This window comes from Brassica napus, chromosome C8 (genome assembly GCF_020379485.1).
Source record: "Brassica napus cultivar Da-Ae chromosome C8, Da-Ae, whole genome shotgun sequence".
Classification (NCBI taxonomy): Eukaryota; Viridiplantae; Streptophyta; class Magnoliopsida; order Brassicales; family Brassicaceae; genus Brassica; species Brassica napus.
This window is the reverse complement of record NC_063451.1, coordinates 38,928,410-38,956,070: the sequence shown is the minus strand read 5'-3', so window position 1 is coordinate 38,956,070 and position 27,661 is coordinate 38,928,410. Positions and strand designations below refer to the sequence as shown.

The following is a 27,661-nucleotide window of genomic DNA, read 5'->3' as shown; positions in this document are numbered from 1 at the left end:
AACGTCTACTGCAGGGCGATGCGAGGTTCCAGCTTGCAACCGAAGAGGGGCCCCCGAGGAAGCGTGGCCGTCCATGCAAGCCGCCAAGTGCAGCAGGGGGACCCCCAAGGGTGTTCACCGGGAAGTGCCAGTGTGGAGTGCTGATCAAGAATGCTCAGGAGGACCGATCAGTCGCTGGATACACCGAAGACTTCATCAACCAAGCCAAGCTGTGCAAACCGAAGAATGCAGAGACGTAGTGCGTATGGTATAAGAGCGGGCTTCGTAAGGAACTCCAGGCACAGTTGAGGGGTGTTTTGGAGCCCCTGGAGTTCGCGCTAGTGAGGCGGATGGCAGGCTTCGCCATGGAGGCAGAAGAGAAGATTGCAGCCGATGTGGCCGCTCTCTCGAGCATGGAAGGAGGAAACCCGGGTAGGGACGTCGATGGCTATGAGGTGCCGGTCGGGGAACTCGCTAAGGGAAAGCGGGGGCGTCCGCGAAAACCTCCTACAGTGACATGTGATTGTGACGTACTGGTCCAGATGGTTCAGAAGCCACGCAAGGTGAGAGATTACCTGGAGGAGTTCTTGGATACGGCCAAGAGGTGTCAACCGAAGCCAGCCGAGGAGTGGTGTCATCTGTTTAGGGCTGGACTACGTGAAGATATTCGTGAAGAGCTCGTTGGAGTTCTGGAGCCTCTGGAATTTGCACTGGTGAGAAGGATTGCCAACCAAGCACTGCACGCGGAGGAGTGGCTGGCGGAAAGTGAGGCGGAGGCCGAGTATGATCGCGTCGCAGAGGGCGATGAAGACCTTGGATCCGAGACCCGCTGCCCCTCGCCATGTCAATGTGGCTAGACGATATCCTAGGGACGAATCGTAGGAGTAGGACACGTGTTTCGCTATTGGTTTTTATTTCATTTATTGGTTATTGGAGTTGGTGTTCTTTCCTTCGTTACGGCATTCTGTGTTTTGTGCAGATGTGCTGAGTTTTCTCTTACAAACTATTGTAGGCCTACTCCTTTTATTTATGACATTCATTCGTTGGTTTTAAAGATTCCAGTAGAGTTATCACGCTTTGTATGCCTCCCTTGATTGTTGTGTGAATGTGTGATTCATTTCGTTAACGAACGATTGGTCTGAAAGATGTGGGCTTTGGAATTCGGGGACGAATTCCGATTAACGGGGGAGGATTGTAACGGCCCGGTTCCTGGCCCGTAAAATTTTCCAAAGAATATGGGCTTCTCTACGGCCCATTTGGCAAAAACCTAGGGTTTCCCTTCCCCTTTCCTATAAAAAGAGATGCAGCCTCCCTTTTTGCCTCATCACAAATCTGAAGCGAAGCTCTGCAGAGAATTCCCGGAGGCCGAAAACCCTAGCCGTCGAGCTCTCTCCCCTTCTATCCTGCGCCGCCTCTCTCTCTTCTCCCTCTCTCCCGCGCGTCGCTCTCTCTCTCTCTCTCCTCGCCGACACCCCCTCTCTCTCCTCGCCGTCGCACGCTCTCTCTCTCTCTCCCTCTCGCCGGCGCCTTGAAGTGGTGGTGGTGACCAGATCTCAACCTTCTTAAATCCGTGTTTACAGATCCAGATCTAGACTAAGGTGGAGTGTCTTGAACCCATCTTGTTCTCATGTACTGTATACTCCTTTATGTTGGAGTTAGGGTTGATTAGACCCTGTTTGAAAGCTAGGATGATAGATCATGATTATTGCTAGGATGTTAGATGAATGGAACACGATGCATAAGAACCCTCATATTGTTAAATGGGACTTAGTAAACTGAAATGGAGTTGTGGTAGCGATGATTGATTGGTAATTTATGCTTGTATGTTTGGATGTGTAGTCCCATGAGTGGTTTGTGATTAAAGCTAGGATGCTAGAGAGAAATGAATGCTAACCTGATAGATGAGTAATGATTATTAATGTTATTGAAGTAGAACTTGAGTGTAATGTGTATTGTGTGTGGCACCGATAACGGGTGGCGTCTAGTGAATGAGTCCAAGTACAAGTTTAAATGAAAAGGAAAGCGAATGAGAATGGGAAGGGATAAGTGAAAATGATAAGGATGTGAAAGGATAAGTAAAAGTATGAGAGAATGATGTTAAGGTTAAGCATGGGTGGGAAAGCATATAGAGGGTCTAAGGAAAGTATGTGGGGTAGTAGTCCACGCTAGGTATCCATAGGAGATGTGGCCAATCCACAAGAATATGGAAGCACCCATAGGAGATGTGGCCAATCCACAAGAATATGGGGTAGAAGCCTAGTTGGGGCTACCCACTGTTGAAAAGGACGAAAAGATGAAAAGGATGTGCATTGTAGGGTTTTTAGCTCATGGTCGGGTAACAGGGAGTTAAAGGTGTCATAGGATCGAGTCGGACTGGTATAATGAGTCGGTTAAGCCTAGGGTTTGACGTGTGTGGCAATGAGTGAGATCATTGTATTGATTGATCACTAGGTTGTTAGAAATGAATGGAAGTGAATGTGGAAAATCAATAGATGACGTTAGGAAATGATAAAATGCATTAACTGATTGTAGTGGCTAGTCAGTCCTAGTTCCCGCATAGAGTAGTATAGAGTGTCATGCGGGCAGGCTGGTCTAGAGTCACTTCACTGAGTAACTTGTTGCTCATCCCTCCCTTTCCATTTCCCTGTCCGCAGGACTATAAGTAGAAGTATATGGATGTGGGTGGGACGGTATTTCAAAGAAGGTTATGTGTCCGCCGACTCTTGGGACTAGTAACGGGACACGTAGTGTTGTCTAAATGAGTAGACACGTGTCCATAACGCCCTTTCGATAACCCCGGTCGGACGCCGGGGAATCGGGCCGTTACACGATGGCTATAGACATGGGAGCCACCATGGACACGTACCCTCCGTCTCACGGAAGATTCAGAGATGACTATATCAGCTTTTTCCAACCGGTGATAGGTTTCTTGGTAAGCAAGCAATCTCCTCTGCTCTTGAATAGCTACCCTTACTTCAGCTACAAGGATGACATGAAAGACATCCCTCTAGAGTACGCTCTATTCAAACCGACCCCTCCAGTCATTGATGGGCAGTACTCTTACCATAACCTCTTCGACGCCCAACTTGACGCGGTCTACGCAGCATTGGAGAAATCAGGGGGAGGATCGTTGGAAGTCGTGGTGTCTGAGAGCGGTTGGCCAACGCAGGGAGGACCTGGGACTAGCGTGGAGAATGCAATGGCTTATGCTAATAATTTGATACAACACGTGAAGAGTGGAACTCCGAGAAAGCCAGGGAAAGCTATAGAGACTTATATATTCGCTATGTTTGATGAGAATCAGAAGGGTCCTCCTGAGCTTGAGAAGTTCTGGGGGATGTTTCTTCCTAGTCAACAGCCTAAGTATGATGTTAATTTCAACTAATAAAATAATGGTAATAGTTATAATAATTCAAAATAATATCCTTATAGAAGTAATGCTATTCCAGAACTGAAATCGACCCCAAAAGACCTTTATGTGGCTAGGATAAATTACAGAACTTTGAATGATGATTATATTATTAGTAGGAAAAATTCTATAAAAATATCTCAACTTAATTTTATTAAGCTTTTTAATATCTAAACTTTTTTGCTATCCAGTTAAATATCCAAACTAATTATTTTATTCATTTTAATACCCTTATTTTTAAAACCGTGTTCATTTTAATATTCAACTATGTCAATTTAATCAAACATATTAATAAATTTCAAACAAAACTTACAAAAATCTCTAAAATTCAGAAAAAAATCTTAAAAATTTCAAATTTTATTTTAAGATTTAAGAACAAAGTAACTAAATTTTGGATAATATTTTAAAAATTTAGAAAAACTTAATTCTGAACAAAATAAAAACAATTGTTTTAAAATTTCAGAAAATGAACTGAATTTGAAATTAAAACAAAAACTAATATTATAAAAATAAGATAATCCAAAATTTAGTTGCTTTTATTATTAAGAGTGAAAATAAAATTCGAAATTTTCAAAGATTTTATTTTTTGAATTTTAGATTTTTTCTAAGTTTTGTTTGAAACTTATCATTTAAATAGACATACTTTGGGTATTAAAATGATCACAGTTTTAATAATAAATATATTAAAATGATCAAATTAATTAGTTTAGGTGTTAAACCTTAGGTATCATCTAAGGTTACTCTCTCTTTCCAAAAATGTGCTACTCTCTCTCTCTCTAAGCAATTTTCGAGTTCGCTTTCGAAATTAGGTTACCAACTATAAATATAGAAATGTATTAATGTCGTACATTCAGATTCTGAGAAATAATCAGATTGTGACAGTAAGCTCATGAGAGTGATTCTCGTTATGACCAAAACCTCAATCCCATAAACAACAAAACACATCAGACAAAAACTACGAAAAAAATATATGAAGTTTTCAAAACCTCACAAATCGGAGAAAAATATAAATATAATATAAGCATATCGTAAGAAATTTCTGAGCAAATACATTACATTAATATATAAATATCTTGACGTGTTTATGTGATCAATACTTCCACTGTTAGCCAAAAAAGAGTTTGTGTAAACATATTGACGTTGCATATTTTTTTGGTAACCAACTGACGTTGAATATTCATCGAGTTTTGTTAAGCTCGTTCTATTGTAAAAGGTAATATTCAGATTTCAATAATGTAGTTGAAAGGTAACTGAGGTCGGTCATTTGAGATCTGATCCAACGACACTCCTCCAACAGTAATATCTAATTTCTTCCTCTGTTTCCCTCTCTTAAATGTGAAAATGGTTCATGAGTTACAATCATTGTCTGAAGCAACGTTCATGAATCATGGTTCATGAATGATGAGTCTTATTCCCAAGAGTCCCAATCACCATTTTAAGATTTTGATTCCATGTGCTATTCGAATGAAATTTGAATCTGGTACGTAAAAACAATCCATTATACTATACTATTAGACCACCACAAGTTTCGTGTGTGTTGTAACATTGTGTTCAAAAACTCGGCCCTGCAGCCGGTTTTGCGGCTCCTTGGTGGTCAACCATGGCGATTTTGACCAATCGGCTTAATAAATTCCCAAATAGCTAATCGGACGTTTAATACAACTAATCACTATTTAATCGGATTAGTTACCGAAGAATAACAAATTTGAACTGTTTTAGGCCCATGGGCCTTGGCTAATTAAAGCCTGCTCTAATTCTCATAGCATAAGATGTAACTAAGTGTTGTGATGGTCTCTTAAGCACCTATGATTTCGTGCGAGGTATTTATGTGAATACGTGATCAATCCTTTAAAAGTTTCATCTAGATATGAATACTCGAGGTAATGAGTTCACTTTAAAGAATTTCGTTAAACATAATTCAAGTCATAGCTAGAACTTATGCTATGTGCTTTAACATAGAGGTCTTAGTTTGATCTCTTCTTCTTAATCATGCAGACACTCGGGGGATTAGAAAATGTTTTCCAAAATAAACTAGCAGGACTCATTTTTCCATTTAATATTTTCAACTTATTTTTCCATTTTCTTTTTATATATTTAACTTATTTTCCTTCAAATTTTATAAATCAGATGCACAAGTACCTAAGAGCAGATAATGATGACAACAAGAAAATTTATATACCACTTCACTAAATGGCTGATAATACATATATCATTCTAGCTTATTAGCATACTACTCCCTCCGTTCCTAAATAAATAAAAGTTTTAAAGAGTTTGATATTTTAAAATAGATGATGTGTTCATATATCAATGCACTTTTTCACTTTATCAAAAACTATGTAACCAATGATATTTTGTAGTTTGTTTCGTGATTGGTTAAATAACTTTTAATTTATATTTTAGTGATATTTTTAAGATAAAAAACAAGTTTATTAATAGTTGTACACAATTTTAAAACTTTGTGTATTTTGAAACAGAGGGAGTATATATAATTTTATGCAATGATAAACATTCCATGACAAATGGTTTTTGATTCACCTATTGGCTTCAATCTGGTTCATTCTCTCTACAATAAGATGAAAATGTAACAAAATACCAATATACTTGTATTTTTGAGATTCACTAGCACTGATAGCGTTTTAAGGATGGAAACTATCTTTGCTAATGGATATGAAAACAAAACTAAGTTCAGTATGTGTGATTCTTGAAGGAAGAGATAAAACCGTTTAAAAGATTCTTCTTGTTGCAGAGATTTATTTGTACCAACCAGCAAGAAAATGCCGAAGCAGGAAACAGAAGGCGCAAGCTAGTGCCTGCAACATAAAAAATAAAATAAAAACCAAATTTGTAACCTCTCTCTTTCACACAAGTAACAACAAAAGCTAACTTGTATCTAGGGAAAAATGGGCATTAAGAAGCTTACCTGGAAAACAAGAAGATGAATACAAAGAGACTTTTCTGATTTCCTACCAAAAATCCTCAAGTAGACGTTGACGAGCGTCCCATCTTTTGTTCCCGTTAGTAATCCCGTAGCAGGATCAAACCTGGTTCAAGAGAGAGAGAGAGGACGAGTCATGTACTCACGTGTTGTCGGCTCTGCGTTTATGTAACAGGGGGAAAATAATAAGCTTACTTGGGGAGACGATGCCGTGGACATTTCACAATGCCAGCAAGCTAAAGAGTTACACAAATAGCTAGTTAGATGCTTAACAAGAAACTTGAAAAGTAAAAGAAAAATTGAGAGTGGGAAAGGAGATGAAACCTGCGGAAGCGACAACAGAAAGTTCAACACTTGAGGAAGGAAAAAGATTAGGAGGGTTTCACTGCAAAGGAGAGTTTCCAGAAGATGGAGTTAGTTGCAGGCTTCACACTTTAGTTAGATGCAAAACCGCAAATGATGAAACTGAGAAGAGGAATACACCTGAAGTGACCCAGAATGCCAACAACGGCCATAGTCATTCCAGCAAAGACTGTGTAAGTGTCTCCAACAAAAACTGCAGAAGGGTACCTAAGCAACATGAATGTGGTTAGAGTAAGCATTAACTTTTTAAGTATTCCAGAGAAAGACTTGAAAGTAATACCAGTTGAAAGCAAGCATAGCCAAGGATGTTGCCATCAATGGCTGAGTGAGATATATAGAGAAGGCATGAGCTTGACGAAGCTCAGAATCCACGGATGCTCCGATTTGCATAACGTTGTGTATCAAGATCTACAAGCAACTGAGATGCATCATATCTTCACTTGAGAGAAAGCGAATAATGAAGAATCTTGACTGCAGAACTTACAGCAGCTGCAATAACTACGGTTTGTCCGATCTCAAGGCCATTCAGACCAGCGTGAATGTTTATAGAATTAGTGCAAAAGACAGCTAGTAGCGCCATATATAACTTATATATCCGTCCTGCCACAATAACAATACAATTAAGCAAAATCACTTTGAATATTAGTTTCTGCACGATATAATACTAAATAAAAAAAAGGAAGAATTGTACCTAGATCAAGTATCTTCAAGCCAACATAAGAAACAAGAGGTTTAGGTATAACGATAGTTGTATGTCCCGCATAAGCCATCAGGAGTGGAAGGGTTGCAAAAGATGGCAGGAGAAGCTTCCTGCAAATTTTGACAAAAACAAATATCTGAAACAAAGTTCACATATGAACTTAAATCAAACAAAATAAAGAAGTGCACCTACACTCTCCAAGGCACATCAAGGACGTCATCTACAAACCCAAGCAATATCATGAAGCAAATAGACGCCAGTGCTGCATTGTACTCCACAAGCCACTGCAACATCAGCCAGACAGCCAGATTGTTAAAATATCTTCAAAGCACTAAATGAGCAAAGAGCTACTAACTTCTTACTTCATAGTTCACATCCGTCTAATAACAATCGAAGCTTGTAGATTTTTGAGAACAAGCACACTTACCAACGAATCTTCAGTGAAGTTAAAGAACTGGAATATTATCGCCACAATCAAGAAGACAATACCCACAACGATTCCCAACGACTCAGGCCTACAAAAAGATCAGATGAACACAAAGTGAGAAATGGTGAAACTCAGCACACGAATACTCTTTAATCCCACCACACAAGCAGAAGTAAAATGCCACATACAACATCCCTTTTTACTCCAAAGTAAAATCAAATCTAAAGAGACATCCATTTCAAGAAAACACTAGTACCAACTAAAGAAGACAAATTCAAAAGACGTAAAGACTTACACTTTGACTTCACCTTGAGGAGTGCCTCGTTTATTGATATCAAACCCAAACATGTTACGCCTCAGAACGTATCTAGCAGCCACGGGGATCAACTTGAGCGTGACGAAGAACCCAACCAAGCTAAGCCCGGCGTTGATGAGGATCGGACGCTTGAGCTCATCATCGACATTGTAGTGGAAACAGAGAAGGTAGAGGTAGAGCGAGCACAGAAGCGAAGAGATCACGAAGATCACGCCCAGCTTCGGCGGTGCCAGACGGAAATCTTCGCCGGAAGCGACGGTGGGTTTATGCTCCTTCGTCGCAGGCGGCGGATTCTCCGGATTAGTCACTGCTGAAGAGGTTCTCTTACGAGCAGTCATGGCGGATCCGTTGGCTCCTCCTTCGTCTCTCAGACTTTTCGCTAAAGCACCGCACGCGTCACAAGCTCAAGCTGGACTCGTCGATACGACATCGTATCAAGAGTATAACAAAGTTTTTCAGTTTCACCCCACAAGAAATCAGAATTGTTAAAAACGCCCATAATTTAGTTCTTTTTTACATTAAGTCCTAACCAAATAATAAGCACCTAAAGGCCGTTTGTCAAAGTCCCTTCTTCTAAAGTTGTTGCTCCTGTTCTCACCCTAATCACAGATGAAACGTTTACTTTAAGTTTGTCATGACGAATAAGTAACTTACGGATTCAAACATTAGCTGAGTAACTCAGAACCCACAAGACACGAACTGTGTCAGGAACAACATAATATAATCAACATGATCAAGTGTTTCTGCATATTACATAGAAAGAATAGATGCCTGCTAACATTCTAATACCCCTCTATTCATCTGTGTCTTTGTATAACCTATAAAGGAATTTTTTTTTCCGAAATGTACACCAGAGCTCATGTTCAAAACCTGTGAATATAATTCTAAGGGGCTCATCTTTATGAAAAAAGATATTCGGATAATGGTTCCATTTGGGTTGCTTCCAAGCCTGGAGGTGATTGTGGTGGTATGGCTGATGCTTGAGATTCAGTGTCAAGATCAAGATGGGATTCCAATACCCTCCTCCTACCAGTAACCTGAGATGATTCTCGGCTTATGCTTACGGTTGAAGAGTTGTTCAGAGACATGTGAGCTGAGGTTACCACCGAGCTGAACACACCTGCCTCTCTTAACTCTTGGATTATAACCTGTGACAAAAAAAAAAAGATGAATGCAGCTTGTGGAAAACCAAGCATTAAGAACAAGGTTTGGGGTTTGGGGTTACTTCTTACCATTGGGGCATAAATGCGAGTTAGAATTCCCTTCCGAAGGAGTTTCAACTTCAATGTGTCGTCTGTCCACACAACGTGCTCTCTGTACCTGTATATAGTGTAGCTTGTTAGAATGCACCATCGGAAAGATGAATGAAGAGAAGTGGACTATAAAAATTGATATACCATTGAAGCATTTCCTCTGAGCTTGCGGTTGAAGCAATGATAAATGCCTACACAAAAATGATGACTGTGACTTGTATGCTTCACAACAGTAAACAAGAAAAAAAAGGAATCAATCCCCCACTCACAGCTCTGTCAAACTCCAACATGAAACACCTCTTAACATCCACCTTAGTAGGCTTGCAACCACAACGATCACGTCTTGAAGTAAGATCTGAAAACTTGGGATAAGTGTAGTGCAGAATGGCCGATTCTTCTAGTTTGATCTCTCTGTCAAAAATGATGCCACAGTTGAAATCAACAGGCTCAGGCACGTCAATGTCTCATTACGAAGCAAAAAAAGCATGCAAAAGAAGTTTCTATTGAATAAACAACTCTAGAATGATAGACCAAGTGGGTCTAAGAGCCCAACGAGAGAAGAGCATACTTTGGACTCTTCCTGTAGTTGTGCCATCTATGAGCACCATTTGGACGAAGATGGTTCTGAACACGAGCTGCAGCTTTTCCATTTCCATAAGTTAAGAAATAATTTGGATTTCCACGAGTGGCCTCTTTATAGTTTCCAAAGTAAACATCCCTCGGAAGATGGTCATAGTTCTTCTTGAACATTGATACCTACAACAGAAATGGGTAACCAATCTTCAGATGGTAACTAAGAAGCAAGTAAATACATAAGATGATAAAGTTCAGTACCTCACTGAAAGGTTCTTTGATATCATCTCGCTCAACGCTGCTCTCCTGAAACAAGGAGACAACGCTGAGAAACTCCAGAATCAAGAAGCATTATATATTCAGTATAAAGATGAAAAATCCTCCACTCCTGTAAGACTCACATAGTTTGGAAAGATAACTGCATCCACATCTGCAGAGATATTTCCAAGCAATTTTCTTAAAGAATACTCATAGGAGGTTCCAGAAGGATAAATAAGCTCGTCGGTGTCAAGATGAATTATCCACTCCATACCAGAATCCTAAAATACACCAGCATAACATATATAATATTACCACATTATGACGTAGTTCAACCTGTACGGAAAAATGGAATAGATACCTGAGCCATTTTGATTCCCATCTCCATGTTCAAAGACTGTTTCACGAATAACTCATAGTTGCAAGGTTTGTAAAAAAAGTTCGCCAACCAAGTCTCATTCCATATCCGGCTGTAAACCAAAAGGAAATGAAATAAGGTAAAGAACTCCTAACAAAGATTTTAGAAGAGACGAATCAATCACAACGCAAGCACATCATATCTTTTCTAACCATTAAAAGAAACTGATGCTAATCGATAGATTCTAGACCGCTCCAACCCAAAAAAACTCAGAACTTCTTTTCTACTAATTCACCAAGGAAAAAGAAAAGATAACCACAAAGGCTCACACAATAAGTACCTTTTAGCCTGCCGCTCTTCTAACTCTTTAGTCCTGTGTATAACTTTTACACCCTGCAGAAGTAATAGCATTGGTCATAAGAAGACACGAAAAGAAAACTACTGGTTACAGGAAGAAAACAAATCAACGGATCAAGCTATAGAGCTTACTGGTATGCTCTCCAAAACTCGAGACACGTTCGGAGAAGCAGCCTTCCCTTCAACAAATAGATAAAACGTTGAAACACCAATAACTTTGTGATAGAACAGCCATGGCAGTGTCTGTTCCAAGCCAGCAGAAGTGCTTGTTGTAATACATATCTATCATAGGAGAAGAAAAATCCACAAAACATAAAAAAGTCAGAATCTTTCAGGCCAATTCATGAACCCAGATTAGGAAAAATCACAACTTTATATCAGATCAAAGCAATTCAACACCAAATCAGGAAACCCAGATTGGATCACCCACCTTAGGATTCAGATCCGACTGGTAATCGAAGCTCCAGTCCCTGAAATAAGGAAACGAAGGCGCACGGCTCTGACCCAGAAGATCAACGCACCCCGAATCAGAATTCGAACGACCACGCAAGGAGCGTTGTTTCTTCTCGTGGGTCGAGGCCATTCCGGGGAACTCGCGATGATCCGTGGACCAATGGGTAACCGGGTCGTCGAGCCCGCCGCGCCATTGGAGGACGAAGGCGAAACAGGCGAGGGAGAGAGGGAGAAGGGTCACGAGCAATAGAAGACGCGAGTAAGGGGAGGATGGTGGTGATGATGGTGTTGATGAAGAGGAAGAAGACGAAGTGGGTTTCGAGGAGGAGTAGAACAGACCCGCCATGTGAGAATGCAGCAGAAGAAGGAGATACAACGCTATGAATAATCCATAGGGAAGGTATGTATATACAGGAGAGATGGTGAGGGGGAGGGAGAGGAAGTTGAAACTGAAAAAGAGTTTGAAAGGAGAAAAATTGGAGACGAAGCCGTTTTGACAGTTGGCCTTTCTCCTTTTTTTTCTTCCTATAATATAAAATCAATAATATTGATCAAGAAAACAAATACAAATAAAACCTCTTTTATTTACATGAAAAATACAAATTAATATCATATCCCCTATATATTATTTGAGAATCATTGCAACATTTGTTTGTAGCCACGTGTCAACACTAGAATGATTCTTAGAATCCTTAGAAAAATAGGTTGGTCCATCTAAATATATAATAAGCTTTTTTTTAAACCACAATAAATACATTATTAAATATGCTTCGTTATTTCCTTAAATAAGATTACAGAATTGCCTAATGTGGCTAAAGTATATATGACAATTAATGATTTTGAATAATAAAGATTTGATAAAAATAAGTGTGTATTATAATTGTATTTGTTTAATTTTATGCTATTAAAATAAATTAAACAATCATAGTAACTATATAATAAAAATTTAAAAAATTATTTATATATTATATTTTGAATTTTTAAAAACGAGTATAAATTACTAAAACTGTTAAAAGTTTCACATTCAAATTTTGTGATCTATGATTTAAAACTTTTGTTATGACATGATACAAATAATTAAAAAATAATATAAGTTGAAAGTCTCATTTAATAAGTATCAAAAATAAAAGATATATAAATATATGTATCATTTTAAATTAAACTATATGCCATATAAAAACATATAAATATCTTAATTTTGAAATTTACTTTGAACATTTTTTTGATAAAAAATTTGAAAAAATATTGACAACTTAATTTTTTAATATATTATAAATTACTTAAACCACTAATCCTACAGTGAAAATTTTGTTATCACTAATTTAGATTTTTTTTTTCTATAACAGATACAAATGATAAAAAAATATGAGTAAAAATCATCATCTAATAAATATTAATATTCAAATATAACATATATATGTTACTATCATTTAAATTTAATTATATATCATATCAAATAAAAAAAATATTTTTCGATTTATAAAATTTATTTATATGTTTGCACCAATTTAATTATATAAGTAGTAGATAATGATTTTTTAATTATTCAATATATATTTATTATTTCATAATATGTTATAAACATATAATATATAAAATAATTTATATATATAATGTTTATCTCGCGCAAGGCGCGGATCTTAACCTAGTTTACATTCAAAAACGAAATCTATATTATAATAGATCAGTTTTTGCTCACTCCTCAGCGCGCCACGTCATCGTTTTGTGGGTCCCACTTTTAAAAAGTGTAAAAAAGTGTCAAGCTCATGGTTCGAACCCGGGTTATTGAGATATAAACACCAACATTTATACCACTAAGCTAACTGATACCTTTGTACATTGATGGCCGAACCTAATATATATTTATGAAGGTCGGAAGCCCTTGCTTCTTCGGCTTCCTCTGAGGGTCGGACCTACAAATGTGTTATGGTTTCATTTTTAAATGAGATTCATCACGTTATATGAAAAAAACTTAAGTTTGCAACAATTATGGTTTTCCTATATTGTAAACTGTTGTAGTTTAATATGGGTTCTTTTCATCATTGTCTCAAACAAGTCTGAGTTACAGAGTTGCGCCGTGTATATGTTCGTAATCTATTTTTTCACCGGTGAACTCTTCATGTCCCCATCTTAAATCGCTTGATCATAAATGTTCCTGATTTGTAGCCCCTCTGTAAACCATATATATATGATTCTCATCTTTGATGAACTCAATCTGCATATCCACAAAACTCATTGATTCCTCTTAGCTTTAACCATCTTCTAGAAAATGTTTCTCTCTGCCTCTCAAGTTCGTCAAACCGGCGTCCCGGCGTCCGTCACTCAACCTTCGAGTCTCTCCGTCTTGGTCTTAGTAGTCAGAGCATAGCCTCTGGCTTCCTCCGCTTATGGGATTCCCTGAACTTCAAGAAAGACAGGGAGTTTGTGGGAATCACGGTTCTTTTCCTCGATGAAAAGGTAAGTTAATATTCGATCTATCACACTTATTTAACATAATAGTTTTAATTTATTTCCTGATTCTTTGTTGGATAATACTATTTGCAGATTCCGTGATTCATGGGTTTACTCCCGTCGGACATGCTAATCATTACATGCCATCTTTGAAAGCAGATTCCATTGTGAAAGTCGATCGTTTTGAGGTTGCTAGGTGCTCCAAGTGATTGCGAACACAAACCTAGAAATTGGTAAACATAGCATATTTGGCAGCTCCAAGCAAGATTACAATCAGGCAAATTCAAGTGGAATGACATATCAACAACTGAAACTGGTAATTAGTCAACAACTTATCCCATATTTTCCTTATCTGAAAAAATCTACTGTGTTTCTGATCTATTTTTTCATCTACGCAACTTTAGCCTCTGTCATGGATAGCTCTCTCCCAAGGATTGCATTGACTATGGTTTTTGGGAAGAAAAAAATTTTGCTCCTGAAAAAAGACCGTGACAACTCTGTTGTAAGATTTTAGTTTGTGCAGAACAAAAAACCTTGATTTGTTTTCTATTTAGTATAGTGATAGTTGTTGACAATCATTAATTATTTGCCAATATGTTTTTTATGCGGCATTTCAGAACTCTCCATTCCAAGCGGAACAGCAGATGGAAGCTAATTTTTTTGGAAGCTCCTCGACTTCAAGACAGAATCAGAAGATAGATGTTGGTGGGAGCTTAATCAAGGGAATACTTCAGAGAAGTGAGACGGCCTAGCCAGACTTCATCTATTGTACAGCCTGAGCAAAGAGTGGAACCCACAAAACACGAGAGAAGAAAAAACAAAACACGAAATTAACATATTCAGATATTCTCTCTTGCATGTCTAACATCTGGCGCCGACGAAACTCAACACCCACGGCAGACGAAGCTGATGCAAGTAAACCTCTCATCAATCATGCTTAAAATCAATCTACGGTTTTCAATCTCACAAACTAAAAAACAATTTTACCTACATGAATCGGAAAATTAGTGCCCACATTCCCGACATAGAGAAAAAAAAGGAGTTGAAGTCCTAACAGTTTTTTCAGTATTAGACTAAACCACAGATTCAAGGCCCAGTTATTTTGAAACCCTAACATTTTAAATTCAAATTTATTATCTTTTTCCATGCACTATTTGATTTATATACAAACAACTACCTAAGTAAACACTAACAAGTTCCATCACCCTCAACTTTGAACATATAAGATATAAAAATATCAACATATGACTTCGTCGTTCATTCTTATATCAAATTCATCAACCTATGTAATATCCAAAGTCTCATCAATCACATTATAGACAAAAAACAATAAAATCTCGTAAACAAAACTATACAATACACCTATAATGTAGCCGACCCCGCGCTTGCGCGGGGACTATGCACCTAGTGACTATTAATATGATAGTATACTAGCCTGATTTTATTTTCTTGTAAATTATTTGTCAAGATTAAACTTAATTAAAATTATGTATTTTGCTAGTTAAGATATTTACAAATGACGACAAAAAAATTAACAGAAACTATTGTTTAAAATTTTAAAAAAGAAAGCACAAACAAATATATTTAATTAATACTACTTTTTATTAGAGTTTTTATAAATATTTTAGTTTGCTAAATTAATAATTGTAGAAACAAAATTGATTTCAGTATATTTCGAATTACATATGTCAAACTATTGCAAAATCTACTTAGGAAAATAGGGAGGTATACTAATGAATAGCCATAAAACCTGACTAAAAATCTATTCTCTCCGTTTCACAATATATGATGTTATTTCTTAGTGCACAAAAATTAAGAAATTTACTTTTCTCTAAAAAGTGGTTTAAAAAATATAATTTAAAAATCATCTAACCAGTTACAGAAATGACTACAACATCTAATTGGTTACACAGTTTTCAATAAAGTTAAAAATACTTCATCCGTTTCAAAATAGATGATGTTTTAGAGAATTTAAAATGTTTCAAAATATTTGATGTTTTGATATTTTATATTAGTTTTAGTTTTACAGAAAATTGTGTCACCAATGATGTTTTATTGTTGTGTTTTATGATTGGCTGATTTAGTTTTACTTTATATTTTTAATGTTACTTTTTTGGAAAAAGAGTATGCCTTAATTTGTTGTGCATTCACCTAAAACATCAAGTATTTTGAAACAGAGGGATTAACATAAAAATATCAAAATATCATCTATTTTGAAACAACAAAAATCTTCTAAAACATCATCAATTATGAAACGGAGAGAGTATTTATTATTGTTAACCCATACTATTAAATCTAAAATACTTAAATGCCCGCAGAATTTTAAATTTTTTACATTTAGAGACATTTTTCCACATTCAAATTACACTACAAAACACTTATCACTTGAGACACACTTTCTCTTGTCAAAAAAACTCTTATGACTCTAAACTAAAGAGAATCTATCTCCTCTTCTTATTTCATTTTATTATTTTTCTTATTCTACTTTATGTTTTTATTTACTTTTATCTGAAGTTCTAAAATATATTAAACAAAAATAATTGTCATAATAAATTATATATAAAATTCTCTATCTTTTAAGATCTATTTTCATATATTATATATATATATATATATATATTGATGTGTAAACAAAACTAAATGTGGACGTGTACACCAAAGCGTGGATAATAGAATTATAAATTAGTTGTGGATATAGACATCTTCACAGAATTATAAACTAGTTGTAGACATGAACAATATTCATTCGATTCTATTCATCATCTCGGGATCTAAATTCAACTCTAATCAAATTTACATCCATCTACATCATGACAAAGTGCAAATTCCTTAGATCGGAATTCTCTGACGTGCAAGATCTATTACTCTCCGACAGAAGGCAAAAGCTTCTTCGATTTTTCTCTCCGCTCATACTCACAATATCATCTCTTTCTCATATTGATTGAAGTTTAATTGCAGATAATTTATCAATTGGGCTGAAGAAGCCAAGTGCTTGTGTTAGAGATAACAGAGTCCGTGTCCATGTTTTATGGTATAATTTTAGTAACGTGAGTCTATTATGTCCACGTGTTATTGTATAGTTTTATGAAATCAAAATAGAGAGTTTGTCCATGTTATCTATTATAAACACATAAAATCACATGTCCACACGTTACTCATCACTTATCCACACATCACCCGTCCACAAATCATCCAACCACGCATCACTCGTCCACAAATCACCCATCCACAAGCGTCGTTTCCATTAAATGTAAAATTATCTACAATTTATCGTTGGCCCACAATAAAATATGTCACATGCAAGAAGTGTCTCTAGGTATAATAGAAAGTCAAGTGTACCTTAGCGTAATTAACTATAGAATTTTTTGGTAAACAATAAATTAGATTTCTATATTACTATTTTTATGCGTTGCTGAGTTAGTCAAAAAAATGTATTTGCTGAAAGGATGATGGTGAGAAACCGCAATAAATTATGGTTTTAACTTTTATCAAAAGCAAATAAATAGCATTAAATTATAGTGCAAACTGACGAATTAACTAGTCTGGTCATGGGTAACGTAAACTAATTAAAGTTATACTAATCTAGAAGAATGGATAACTAAAGTTTCTGCCAAACTCTACTACACAGATATTAACGATTTCTGCCAACCCTCTATATATTTTACTAATTACAATTTATAAAGCATGAGAATCAATAAATTCAAAATCTTAGATTTTCAAAAAAAAAAATATATTGTAATATGGTCTAGTTATATAATTAAATTTTAGGTTTTACAAAGTTTGACTATTTTATGTGTACAACAAAAAAACCTCAATTAATTTTAAATGGCATCAATGGATCTTCTCATGCCAATATGAGCTCCAAGAAGTGGCCCAATGTTCCCATCCAAAACCGATTTAAGGTCCAAAATCTCTAAACCGGTTTTCAAATCAACCACCATCTTCTGACCTTTAGAGACATATCTCCTAGTTTCTTCTACTCTCCATGGCTCCACAATGTTCTTGCTGATTTTATACACATCTGAAACCTTCTGTTCTTTTGCTATCACAAGCAGCTTTGCCTTTAACCGGTTTAGAGCTTTGATCCTATTAGCAAACCGGTTTCTTTCTCCTGCATCAAAACACAATCTTATATTACAATCTGCATACAATTCAGTTAACCAAAGTGTTACACAACTCGAGAATACCTGAAGATTCTACGGTTATACCACTCGGAAGATGTTGAATACGAACCATCTGCTCAGCTAGTTTATGATTATCTTTTGCAGGATACGTCACAACCAAATCCTCATCCTTCACTTCAAAATCAGGAGATGCTCTCAAGAACAACGGTATGATTTCTACAGACGCTGAACAAGCCTATCACAAAGAAAACATCTTCTTAGTTCTTTAACAAATGGAGAGTGATTCATCATGAGAAGCATAATGTATATATACCTCATTGGATGTAGAACTTGTGATAAGACGGTGCACGCCTCGCTCACCTAAGAGATAGCCATAAGCAAACTCGAATTCAAACTCTATTGTGGCTGAACTCACGCCATTTTTATTCCTCAATGTCTCAGCTACTCTTGCGTTTTGGCCTAGCTTCTCTGCCCATTTGATGTACATGCTTACAACTTGTTCTGTCCACATCTGCACAACCTCAAAAAATGAACATATAGAAAGTAAAGACAGGAAGGTTCTTGGGAATGGTGAAAACTGACCTGAGATTTTGTGTCATGAGATCCAGATTTGATAACCATACATGCGCCTTCAGTGTCATACTGATCACTAAGAAGCTTAGACATCTCATAGTGATGCAAGGATCTGCTCACATCGAGGGATGAATCATAAGCTTGCTCAAAAAGACTGTAGTCTATAGCATCCATCTCATCCAATTGTATGATTAGCTTAGCTTCTTCTGCCTAATTAAACAAAAACACATTCAAAACTAAACGTCTTGCAAAAGAAGATGTATTTAACTAAACAAAAAAGAACCTTGTACTTGAGGTCTTTGAGAGTATCAACTGCTTTTGCACGCGCAGCTAACTTGAGAAAAATCTCGTCGGATTTGGTTGGATCATCCCATAAGTCACAGTAACGCAATGTCTCTTCTTGCTTTATCCATTGCTCTTCTTCTAGCTCGAGAGCATCCGGTGCTAACATCTCGGCCTTGAGAACAACATCTTTGATCTTCTTCTTTAGTGAGAACAGTCCTGAGAGCAAATTTAAAACAAGATTTTTTACACAAATACCAACAAAACCAAAGCAAAATTCACAAAAAAAAATAAAAATTTCTAAAACTTAAAGCTCCAAACTTTATCTGAGGACTCATCAGCTTCAGCTCAATGACACTATATTTAGATGAAGAGGAGAGATACCCAATTGCTTATAGACGGTGTCCATGTCATCCATGGAATGAGAGGACCGAACAGAGAAGAGAAGAACTCGAGATGATGCTGTTCTCTTGTCCAAGTTTCTTGAAAAGCGCCGCCATGAACAGCCTCCGCCTATAAACTTTGCCGCCATTTTTGTTCGCCGGAGCTCCGATATTATCAAATGGGGGTTTAAGCTCAGTTCTTGTCCGCGGGATGGGTCTCCCAACCTTATCGTCTCTGTTTTAAAGTTTGAGTCTTTAACGTATTCCACGTATAATTAAACGAGTCCATTACAAAACATAAAGATATAGTTTGAAGGGCATTTACGTAATTACTTGTAGGGTTTAGAGTGGTAGAGTTTGAACTGTGAAGTATCGAAAGTCCGAGCCAATACGCTGCGTTTTTGGCTCTCACTCGGAGCAGCTTATCCCGGCGCGATTTCTTCACAAGTCCGCTGAAACGAAGATGGTGGTTTTGATTTCAAGTACAGTGAACATTTGCAGGGTAAAGCCAAAGCTTAAAGACGCAAGCTTTAGCGTCAACTGGTTCATACCCAGACCCGAAGTTCAATTTTTCTCAGGTAATTTTCTCTCTTCTTTGTCGAAACTCGTTTTTGGTGATGTGATTCTGAGGAAAGGTCTCAACTTTTTCAATAGGGTTGAGTGAGACGAAGAGGAAGAAGAAGACGACATGTGGAGTTTCGGTTAAGTGTTTAGCTGTGAAGAAAGAGCAAGTTGTTGAAAGCGTGGAGAGAGTTAAAGGGACAATCTTTCCCAAGAAGGCAATGATGAGTGAAGGAAGAGATGAAGATGAGGAGTATGGGAAGCTTGTCTGTCCTGGTTGTGGGATTTTTATGCAGGACAGTGATTCTGATTCACCCGGGTATTATCAGAAGAGGAAGGTGGTTGTAAAGAGCTTGGAGGAGGTGACTGAAGATGAGCTTGAAGGGTTTGAAATGGTTGATGATGATGATGATGAGGAGGAGGAGGAGGAGGATGATGATATCACGAATGTATTAGAGAGTAGTAACTCTGAAAGTGAGGATGAGTTTGACTGGGAATCAGATGAATGGGAAGAGAAGGAGGAAGGAAACGATGTTGAGCTAGATGGCTTTGCTCCAGCCGGTGTTGGATACGGTAATGTAACAGAAGAGATGATGGAGAAGAAACGAGTTTCGAAATCAGAGAGGAAGAAGTTAGCTAGAGAGGAAGCCAAGAAGGATAAAGATGATGATGATGTAACAGTATGTGCTCGTTGCCATTCTCTGAGAAACTACGGCCAAGTGAAGAACCAAGCTGCTGAGAATCTCTTACCCGATTTCGATTTCGATAGAATGATCTCAACTAGACTTATAAAACCAATGAGTAGGAACTCAAGTACCACGGTTGTAGTCATGGTTGTTGATTGTGTGGACTTTGATGGCTCTTTCCCCAAACGAGCAGCAAACTCTTTGTTCAAGGCCCTTCAGAAGGCTGAGAACGATCCTAAGGTGGGCAAGAACCTACCCAAACTCGTGCTCGTTGCAACAAAAGTAGACTTACTCCCCTCACAGATTTCACCAGCTCGGTTAGACCGTTGGGTTCGCCATCGCGCCAAGGCTGGAGGAGCGCCTAGGCTGAGTGGTGTGTATATGGTCAGTGCTAAGAAAGATCTTGGTATCAAGAACCTGTTAGCTTACATCAAGGAACTGGCTGGTCCAAGAGGAAACGTGTGGGTTATTGGAGCTCAGAATGCTGGGAAATCTACTTTGATCAATGCCTTCTCCAAGAAAGACGGTGCAAAGGTCACAAGGCTCACGGAGGCTCCGGTTCCTGGAACAACTCTGGGGATATTGAGGATTGGTGGAGTGTTGTCTGCAAAGGCGAAGATGTATGACACTCCTGGTCTTTTGCATCCTTACATTATTTCTCTTAGATTGAACTCGGAGGAGCGGAAAATGGTGGAGATTAGGAAGGAGCTTCAACCTCGGTCTTACAGAGTCAAGGCAAGCCCTCTTTTACCTTATTATCCCGAAATAAAGTTCAGTTAGTTCGGTTTTTGAAAATCCTACTGAAATTGCAGATAAGTTCGGTTAAATTTGGTTAGTTTGGTTCATAATTTAGTTAGTTCGGTTCGGATTTCGGTATGGTTTAGTTATCATTTTTGTTTTGAGAAAACTAAAGTAACCGATTGTCGAACCGAAAACCAAACTTTTTCTTAAAACCAACCGAACCTAACCGAACTCCTAACCGAAAATTTGATTCGATTCGGTTCAAAATCCCAGGCCTAGCTTCTTCTAAGCAAATGAACTGTTCCAAGAAACAATTGACTTGAACTGTTTTCTTGTTCCAAGAACTAAGCTGGTTCTGCTGAATCTTTATGTTGCAGGCAGGACAGTCTGTTCACATTGGTGGGCTGGTGAGGCTAGACCTTGTTAGTGCTTCAGTTGAAACAATATACATAACAGTATGGGCATCACACAGTGTGTCATTGCATCTAGGAAAAACAGAGAACTCCGAAGAAATACTCAAGTCCCATTCCGGTTTACGTTTGCAGGTGAGTTAAAGTCTATTCTCTCACCGTTTCCATAACATCAAAAATTGTAACTGAAAACCCTTTTGTTTTGTTAATAGCCACCAATAGGAGAGAAGAGAGCGTCTGAATTGGGAAACTGGGAAGAGAAGGAGATTAAAGTGACAGGAAGTAGCTGGGAGGTGAAAAGCATCGACGTTGCAGTAGCTGGTCTTGGCTGGTTTTCGCTTGGTCTCAAAGGTGAAGCAACGTTAGCGTTGTGGACTTATCAGGGGATTGATGTAACCTTGAGAGAACCGTTGGTTATTGACAAAGCACCGTTTCTTGAGCGGCCTGGGTTCTGGTTGCCAAAAGCCATCACAGAAGCGCTTGGAACCTATTCTAGTAAGCTTGATGACGCTCGTAGGAGGAAGAAGCAACAAGACAGCACTGATTTTCTCTCTGATGTTTAAGTAAAAGAGGTTAAAGATTCTAGTGCTGATACAAGTTACATCACTGTAGCCACCATGGAAATAAAATTTTCAGTATTTTAAAATTAACATATTGGATTTGTGTATCTTGAAACACTGTTTAATATCCACTTAAAAGTAGAAACTGGAATGTGAGATAGTATATATAAATACATGAATAAGGAAATAAATACCATATGCTTTAGTATGAATTTGACACATATGACTTGCTTGTTTTGCATGTCACGTTTGGCTTGTTGTCGTCGATTTATGCGACTGTAACCAACTGCTGTTTGTTTTGTTGTTGGTTCTTCCGACAAGTTGTAGCGGTTAAATCGTAAATCATACTTTAAAATGTTTTAAAAAAATGTTAATTTTAGTTTCTATTTTTCTTTTGCAATTTAAACGCAATTGTTTGCGCGATCAGTCGGGCTATAGCGAAATGAATAATAGTTTATGATTTACGATCAGCCAATCGATAATAAAACAATTATTCTCTCGTTCCACAAACATAAATATTTTTTCTAAAAGTTATTGCTTAGGTGAGGATTGTTTCTCATCATGTTTTCTAAAACTTTATGGTTTCAAAACCATACCTTGTATGTTTTATGTTTTTAATTTGAATGCCCTTTTTCAAAAAAAAAATATTTTTTGAGATGAAATTTGTTTTACAAAAATATGTGTTTAGGTTTTCTATGCATATTTAATAAGTTAAAAACAAATTGTTAAATTCAAGAAGTTTTAACTAAAACTATTGGTTTAAAATTATAGAAAATTGTTTTCATACATAACTCAAAATATTTATTACTATACATTAAACATTTTTTAATATAAAATTTATTATTGAAAAAAGGAATAAGGTCATCTCCAACATTGACACTAAATTTGGTATTGAAATTACATCAAATATAGTGTTTTGGTGTCATTTTTTTTGTGATATCCAATAATAACACTAAATTTTACACCAAAAATAATATTATATATTATTTAATATCAGTTTTAATAATTCTTATATTTTTATTATTTATAATTTATAAATAATTATTTATCACACTTAGATATTATGTTTGTTATTTTTGTAGTTTTATGTTTATAAAATTTATTTACATTTATATTTTTTGGTTTAATATAAAATTATATTCAAAATTACAAACTATTATATATGAAAAATACATAACAAAATAATATATTTATAGTTTACAATATGACATAAATGATAATGTTTATTTAGTGATTTATTAATTAAAAAATATATATATATATTAGTTAAGTAAAAATAATTTAAAAATACAAATAATACCGTACAGTTATGTTTAGTTATAATTTTGATGTTTTGTTGGAGATAAAATTATACAAAATTTGATGTTTTGGTGTTGGAAATGACCTAACAACTTGGGATTTGTGAGTGGTAGTAGATTGTAGATCTCAGTGACAGACATGTAAACGAAGAGGCAACAACCCAATCATTTGCGACAATCATGCGCTAACACGACCGTGCATACACTCATTTATCTAAAGAAGAAAGAAGAAAGAAGAAAGAAGAAAGAAGAAAGAAATAGAGATTCGAACCCGAAGCAGGAGAGAGACGGAGAGGCGTTGTTAGCTTTAGCGAAAGATCTCTCTTTTACACTTGCTTTTAGGCTACTTCTTCTCCGACATCAGTTTCTCTCTGTCCGAATTACGGCATCTTCCTTCTGTTCTATCGATTCCGTGACCTAATCTCAGTTCAAATGAATTGAATTACTTCACTTGTCAACTCTGTGTCCAGAGATCTCCTCCCCAATCCCTAAAGTCGCAGACTTTTGTTGGTGTTTGGATTGTTTCTCCATAGTATCGATCGAAAGTTAGGATCTTGTAGGGTTTGGAGGATCTGGCAGAGCTGAAATGAAGAGACAATGTAGGATTTGGTTGCCTAAGCTCCTTACATCAACTGATGATTCGAGTCACAGTCTCTTGTTTGGGTGGTTCGTGTCACACTCCTCTTCTTGTCTTGACGTTGTTGTGGCCTTCATCACTGATGAAAGCTTCTTGTCCTCCACTGGCGGATCTAGCCTCCAAGTAAATAACTTTACTTCAAATTTTTATAACTACCCTTTGTCTCTAGCATTTTGATAAGTTTTATCTTTGTGATGTCTAACAGGACGTACTCCATGAAACTAATGAGAAGATGCCTTTGACCTTACGGGATAAAGCAGCGTTTACTCTTCTTGGTCGTTATGATTCGTGTCTTAGTGCTAACGGAAACGCTCCCAAGAACGCAACAGATGAAGATTTGTGCAGATATAGTAGCCTAAGCTGTGGTTGTCATAAGGTTGATGGCTTAGGTTCTGTGAGCAGTCACTGGATTCATATGGTGCACGATTCTTCTTCAGAGCATGGGATTAGAATGCATCATATACATTGGAATGGCGATATTGTATTTCAATGTGATGTTCACGTATGTAAGTTCATGATGTCTTTCTCCTGTATTATTCTTTTTTATTAATCTATGCACTTCCGCATTTGACTCTATGGACATGTCAGGTTATAGTCTATGACCCTCCAGTGTTTGGTTCTCACCATTTCTCGTTAAGCTTTTGGAATGCTTCTTCTCCTCAGACAAAAGCTCCTCTTAAGAAACCCAATTGGGTTGATGATCTTCACAAGAGGCAGCCTCTGATTGAAATGGTTTGAGTACTTTTCCAAAAGGATTCTCTTTGTTGTGTTGTTACTTCTTAGACTCGTTTCTGACATTATCTTATTCTTATTGTAAGCAGGAAACTGTGATTCTTTCCATAAATTGCGCCGCATCTGCTGAGATAGCCTATAGGAAGCTATCCACACAGCTGGAGACTTCCTCCCGGAAGTTTTCTCTTAGTTACCTGTAAGCTCTCGTGAGACTTTACTTCAGTGCTTCCTCTATGTTTTGTTGTTAGCTGTTTTAAACTGCTTGCATCTTACTTTTCAGGATATCTACTTTGGCATGGTGGTTACTCGCCACGCTTTTAAGCTCTTTATCAAGTCTATATTACAGCCTTATCCACTTCTTCTATCAACTTTCAAGTTTTCCGATTTTCTCATGGGTGCTTATAGCATCAAGAAGAGTACTCAAGAATACATGGATCAACTTTAGAATACGCAGTTGTCAGATCTTATATTGGCCAATCTTCCTTCAAGAGAATGACATAACGTAAGTTCAAAATCATTGCATTTTATGTGTCTCTGATCTTATAATGATGTTGTGTATGTGCTTATCGATTTATGACAATTACTTCTGGATTTCACAAGGTCCATATCCTGTGTGGAAGATGCAGAGAAAGCTGCACTGCAAAGACATTCTACGTGGTCAGCTATGGCTGTTGATCTTGTTTTGGGGAACTTGATTGGTCTAAGTCTATTGTTTAACACCGGAGATGTCTACTCGTGGGTACTCCACTTTGCAAAGGAGTTTACAAACGATATATTGAGATCCGGTTGTGTGTGGTTGATGGGAGTCCCAGCTGGGTTTAAGCTAAACACAGAGCTGGCTGGAGTTTTGGGAATGGTGTCTCTTAATGTAATCCAGATATGGTCTACTCTCTGGATCTTCATGGCTTCTTTCATCTTTTATTTGATCAGAGCAGTTGCCGTCATGGGAATCACCTTTGGTGCAACAGTCTCTGCTGCGTTTGTCATAGATGTCATTACTTTTGCAACGCTTCATGTAACTGCTCTTCATTGGGCAATTACACTTGTGTACTCTCACCAAATCCAAGCTCTAGCAGCTTTGTGGAGGCTTTTCAGGTAAAAATTGAATATTAAATTAATTAGTACTCTGCTTAAACCTTATCTTGAATGATTATTTGTTTCTTTCAGAGGACGAAAAATGAATCCTCTGCGTCAAAGGATGGACAGCTATGGTTACACTGTGAAGCAGCATGTGGTGGGATCTCTTCTGTTCACTCCTCTTCTCCTTCTCTTGCCAACAACTTCAGTTTTCTTCATCTTCTTCACCATTACAAGCACTTCAGTCAACTCCATATGTATGTTGATTGAATTCGCCGTCTCTATCATCCATGCAACACCGTATGCAGAGATTATGATCTGGCTTGTCAGGCGTCAAAGGTTCCCTTGTGGTGTTTGGTTTGAAATTGAACACTATAAGAAGAATATCCTCAACTCCTCCAGTGACAGAAGCAATAATAGTCCGGAGAAGAAACCGGTTCTCATGGTTTCCAATCTTCGCAGCAACTTCTTAAGCATAGGACAGATTCTTTTGCCTCACTATACAACGATGTTTTCAGGAATATCAGCTTCTTCTCTGACTACTTCAGCTCGCGGAGTCCTCAGTGGGAAAAGGTGAATCTAAACCACAAGTTTTAGCCACTCTCACTGTCACTACCTCTCTTTTTAGTTTTTTAGTTACCTTCTGGTTGTCTTTCCAGAATGCCATCGAAACTGGGGCTTGATCTCCCTCCTCCAAGGCCATGGATGCACATGCCGTTGAGACAGTACTGGACCTTATGCCACGGTTCCATCTTCTCATCCTCACGAAAAGGTGAATTGTCTAACTAATCTTCTAGCATTATAACTGTGTAGGCACTGAACCACATTTATATTAGTCCTTATAAGTTTGTATATCAACATTTGATGTTTTAACTGAATAGATTCTGTAGCACCAAGAAGCGGTTTAAGCAACTTGTAGTATAATAGGGTTGTACAACTTGTTTGGCATAAAGTATTTTAGTTTCTTATGATTTGTTAAACATATATATGAAACTGGATTTTTGAGATAGCAAATGAATCATTTTAGAATAATCTTCAGTATCTTCTTTCAGGTTCTAACCATGATTTGTCTTTGGAGAAGGGGCTTCCAAAAGCATCTCAATCATCATCGTCATAGGACTGGTCAGTCTATAGCTTGTTAATCTCATCACACACTGTTAAGTCTCGTTGCTTAGTGAAAAGTTGAAACAGACTGATCTTCTCTTATGATCACAGACAAAAGTATGATTTTGGATTATGGATGCTGCTAAAGAAACGATCAGAGTCTGATTAGCTGGTGTAAGGCTTGTAGACAGAGCAGCTCGAGGATAGGAGAAGTTATTATACTGATGTCTGAATCGTTGTTAGTTTTTTTTAACCGTGGTTCAGCTTTTTGTTTGCTTGGCTCATTAGTAAGTTTGTTTTTTTCTTTTTGTTTCCCATAATTATTATTGTTTCCCGATTTGAATCAATATTTTATTTCATACTTGGAAACTGGAAAGCCGAAGATAAAGAGATTTTATAATGTGGGCCCTTAATTTTGTTGGGCCTTCTTTTTACATACTGGGCTTTTCCTTGATTTTGTTAATCAGTAGTTACTTATTTTTTTGTCAACGTTAATCAGTAGTTACTCGATCTATAGCTTCTTTAAATTAATACTCCGTTTGTTTCATTTTAATTATCGTTTTAGGTTTATACACACAGATTAATAAAACATATGATTTTGTATATTTTCAAAATAAAAACACAATACACCTAAGCATATTTCAACCAACAGAAAAATAAA

At 37.0% G+C, this 27,661-nt stretch overlaps 6 protein-coding genes across 9 annotated transcripts; 3 read left to right on the top strand and 3 right to left on the bottom strand.

The window, feature by feature from the left end:
- Positions 1 to 1,213: 1,213 nt before the first annotated feature.
- LOC106408037 (glucan endo-1,3-beta-glucosidase, acidic isoform-like) lies at positions 1,214 to 3,446 on the top strand. Its single transcript, XM_013848870.3, has one exon. It carries the CDS (start codon positions 2,810 to 2,812, stop codon positions 3,362 to 3,364), a length of 555 nt encoding a protein of 184 aa, XP_013704324.2. The 5' UTR covers positions 1,214 to 2,809; the 3' UTR covers positions 3,365 to 3,446.
- Positions 3,447 to 5,896: 2,450 nt separating this feature from the next.
- LOC106407313 (UDP-N-acetylglucosamine--dolichyl-phosphate N-acetylglucosaminephosphotransferase) lies at positions 5,897 to 8,548 on the bottom strand. Its single transcript, XM_013848155.3, has 11 exons — positions 8,109 to 8,548; positions 7,814 to 7,901; positions 7,579 to 7,670; positions 7,378 to 7,496; positions 7,171 to 7,286; positions 6,967 to 7,094; positions 6,807 to 6,893; positions 6,648 to 6,708; positions 6,519 to 6,559; positions 6,309 to 6,429; positions 5,897 to 6,198 (listed from the first exon to the last, which is right to left on the bottom strand). The coding sequence occupies exons 1-11, from the start codon at positions 8,465 to 8,467 to the stop codon at positions 6,139 to 6,141; spliced, it is 1,272 nt and encodes a 423-aa protein (XP_013703609.1). The 5' UTR covers positions 8,468 to 8,548; the 3' UTR covers positions 5,897 to 6,138.
- A 281-nt stretch (positions 8,549 to 8,829) lies between these two features.
- Positions 8,830 to 11,886, bottom strand: LOC106407590 (glycosyltransferase-like At3g57200). The gene is made up of 11 exons (XM_013848466.3): positions 11,359 to 11,886; positions 11,061 to 11,210; positions 10,912 to 10,964; positions 10,575 to 10,683; positions 10,357 to 10,494; positions 10,217 to 10,261; positions 9,951 to 10,138; positions 9,652 to 9,793; positions 9,527 to 9,573; positions 9,362 to 9,449; positions 8,830 to 9,277 (listed from the first exon to the last, which is right to left on the bottom strand). Exons 1-11 carry the CDS (start codon positions 11,725 to 11,727, stop codon positions 9,029 to 9,031), a joined length of 1,578 nt encoding a protein of 525 aa, XP_013703920.1. The 5' UTR covers positions 11,728 to 11,886; the 3' UTR covers positions 8,830 to 9,028.
- A 5,637-nt stretch (positions 11,887 to 17,523) lies between these two features.
- LOC106411829 (peptide chain release factor PrfB3, chloroplastic) lies at positions 17,524 to 25,657 on the bottom strand. Of its 2 annotated transcripts, none has more exons than XM_048764738.1 (6): positions 25,417 to 25,657; positions 18,813 to 19,000; positions 18,539 to 18,739; positions 18,270 to 18,467; positions 18,020 to 18,191; positions 17,524 to 17,943 (listed from the first exon to the last, which is right to left on the bottom strand). In XM_048764738.1, the coding sequence occupies exons 1-6, from the start codon at positions 25,466 to 25,468 to the stop codon at positions 17,654 to 17,656; spliced, it is 1,101 nt and encodes a 366-aa protein (XP_048620695.1). In that variant the 5' UTR covers positions 25,469 to 25,657; the 3' UTR covers positions 17,524 to 17,653. The 2 variants fall into 2 exon arrangements, with proteins under 2 accessions (XP_048620695.1, XP_013708118.1); XM_013852664.3 differs by lacking the exon at positions 25,417 to 25,657 and adding an exon at positions 19,196 to 19,461 and having other exon boundaries at positions 18,813 to 19,030.
- On the top strand, positions 19,535 to 22,259 carry LOC106415942 (GTP-binding protein BRASSINAZOLE INSENSITIVE PALE GREEN 2, chloroplastic). Its single transcript, XM_013856752.3, has 4 exons — positions 19,535 to 19,772; positions 19,849 to 21,176; positions 21,560 to 21,727; positions 21,805 to 22,259. Exons 1-4 carry the CDS (start codon positions 19,658 to 19,660, stop codon positions 22,153 to 22,155), a joined length of 1,962 nt encoding a protein of 653 aa, XP_013712206.2. The 5' UTR covers positions 19,535 to 19,657; the 3' UTR covers positions 22,156 to 22,259.
- Positions 23,618 to 27,436, top strand: LOC106411672 (N-acetylglucosaminyl-phosphatidylinositol biosynthetic protein gpi1). 3 transcript variants are annotated; one of them, XM_048764737.1, is made up of 10 exons: positions 23,618 to 24,210; positions 24,293 to 24,593; positions 24,683 to 24,819; positions 24,909 to 25,015; positions 25,100 to 25,321; positions 25,420 to 25,914; positions 25,987 to 26,469; positions 26,556 to 26,668; positions 26,949 to 27,018; positions 27,112 to 27,436. In XM_048764737.1, exons 1-9 carry the CDS (start codon positions 24,037 to 24,039, stop codon positions 27,011 to 27,013), a joined length of 2,097 nt encoding a protein of 698 aa, XP_048620694.1. In that variant the 5' UTR covers positions 23,618 to 24,036; the 3' UTR covers positions 27,014 to 27,018; positions 27,112 to 27,436. The 3 variants fall into 3 exon arrangements, with proteins under 3 accessions (XP_048620694.1, XP_013707932.2, XP_013707935.2); XM_013852478.3 differs by having other exon boundaries at positions 23,619 to 24,210; positions 24,293 to 24,589; positions 24,676 to 24,819; XM_013852481.3 differs by lacking the exon at positions 23,618 to 24,210 and having other exon boundaries at positions 24,676 to 24,819.
- Positions 27,437 to 27,661: the final 225 nt, after the last annotated feature.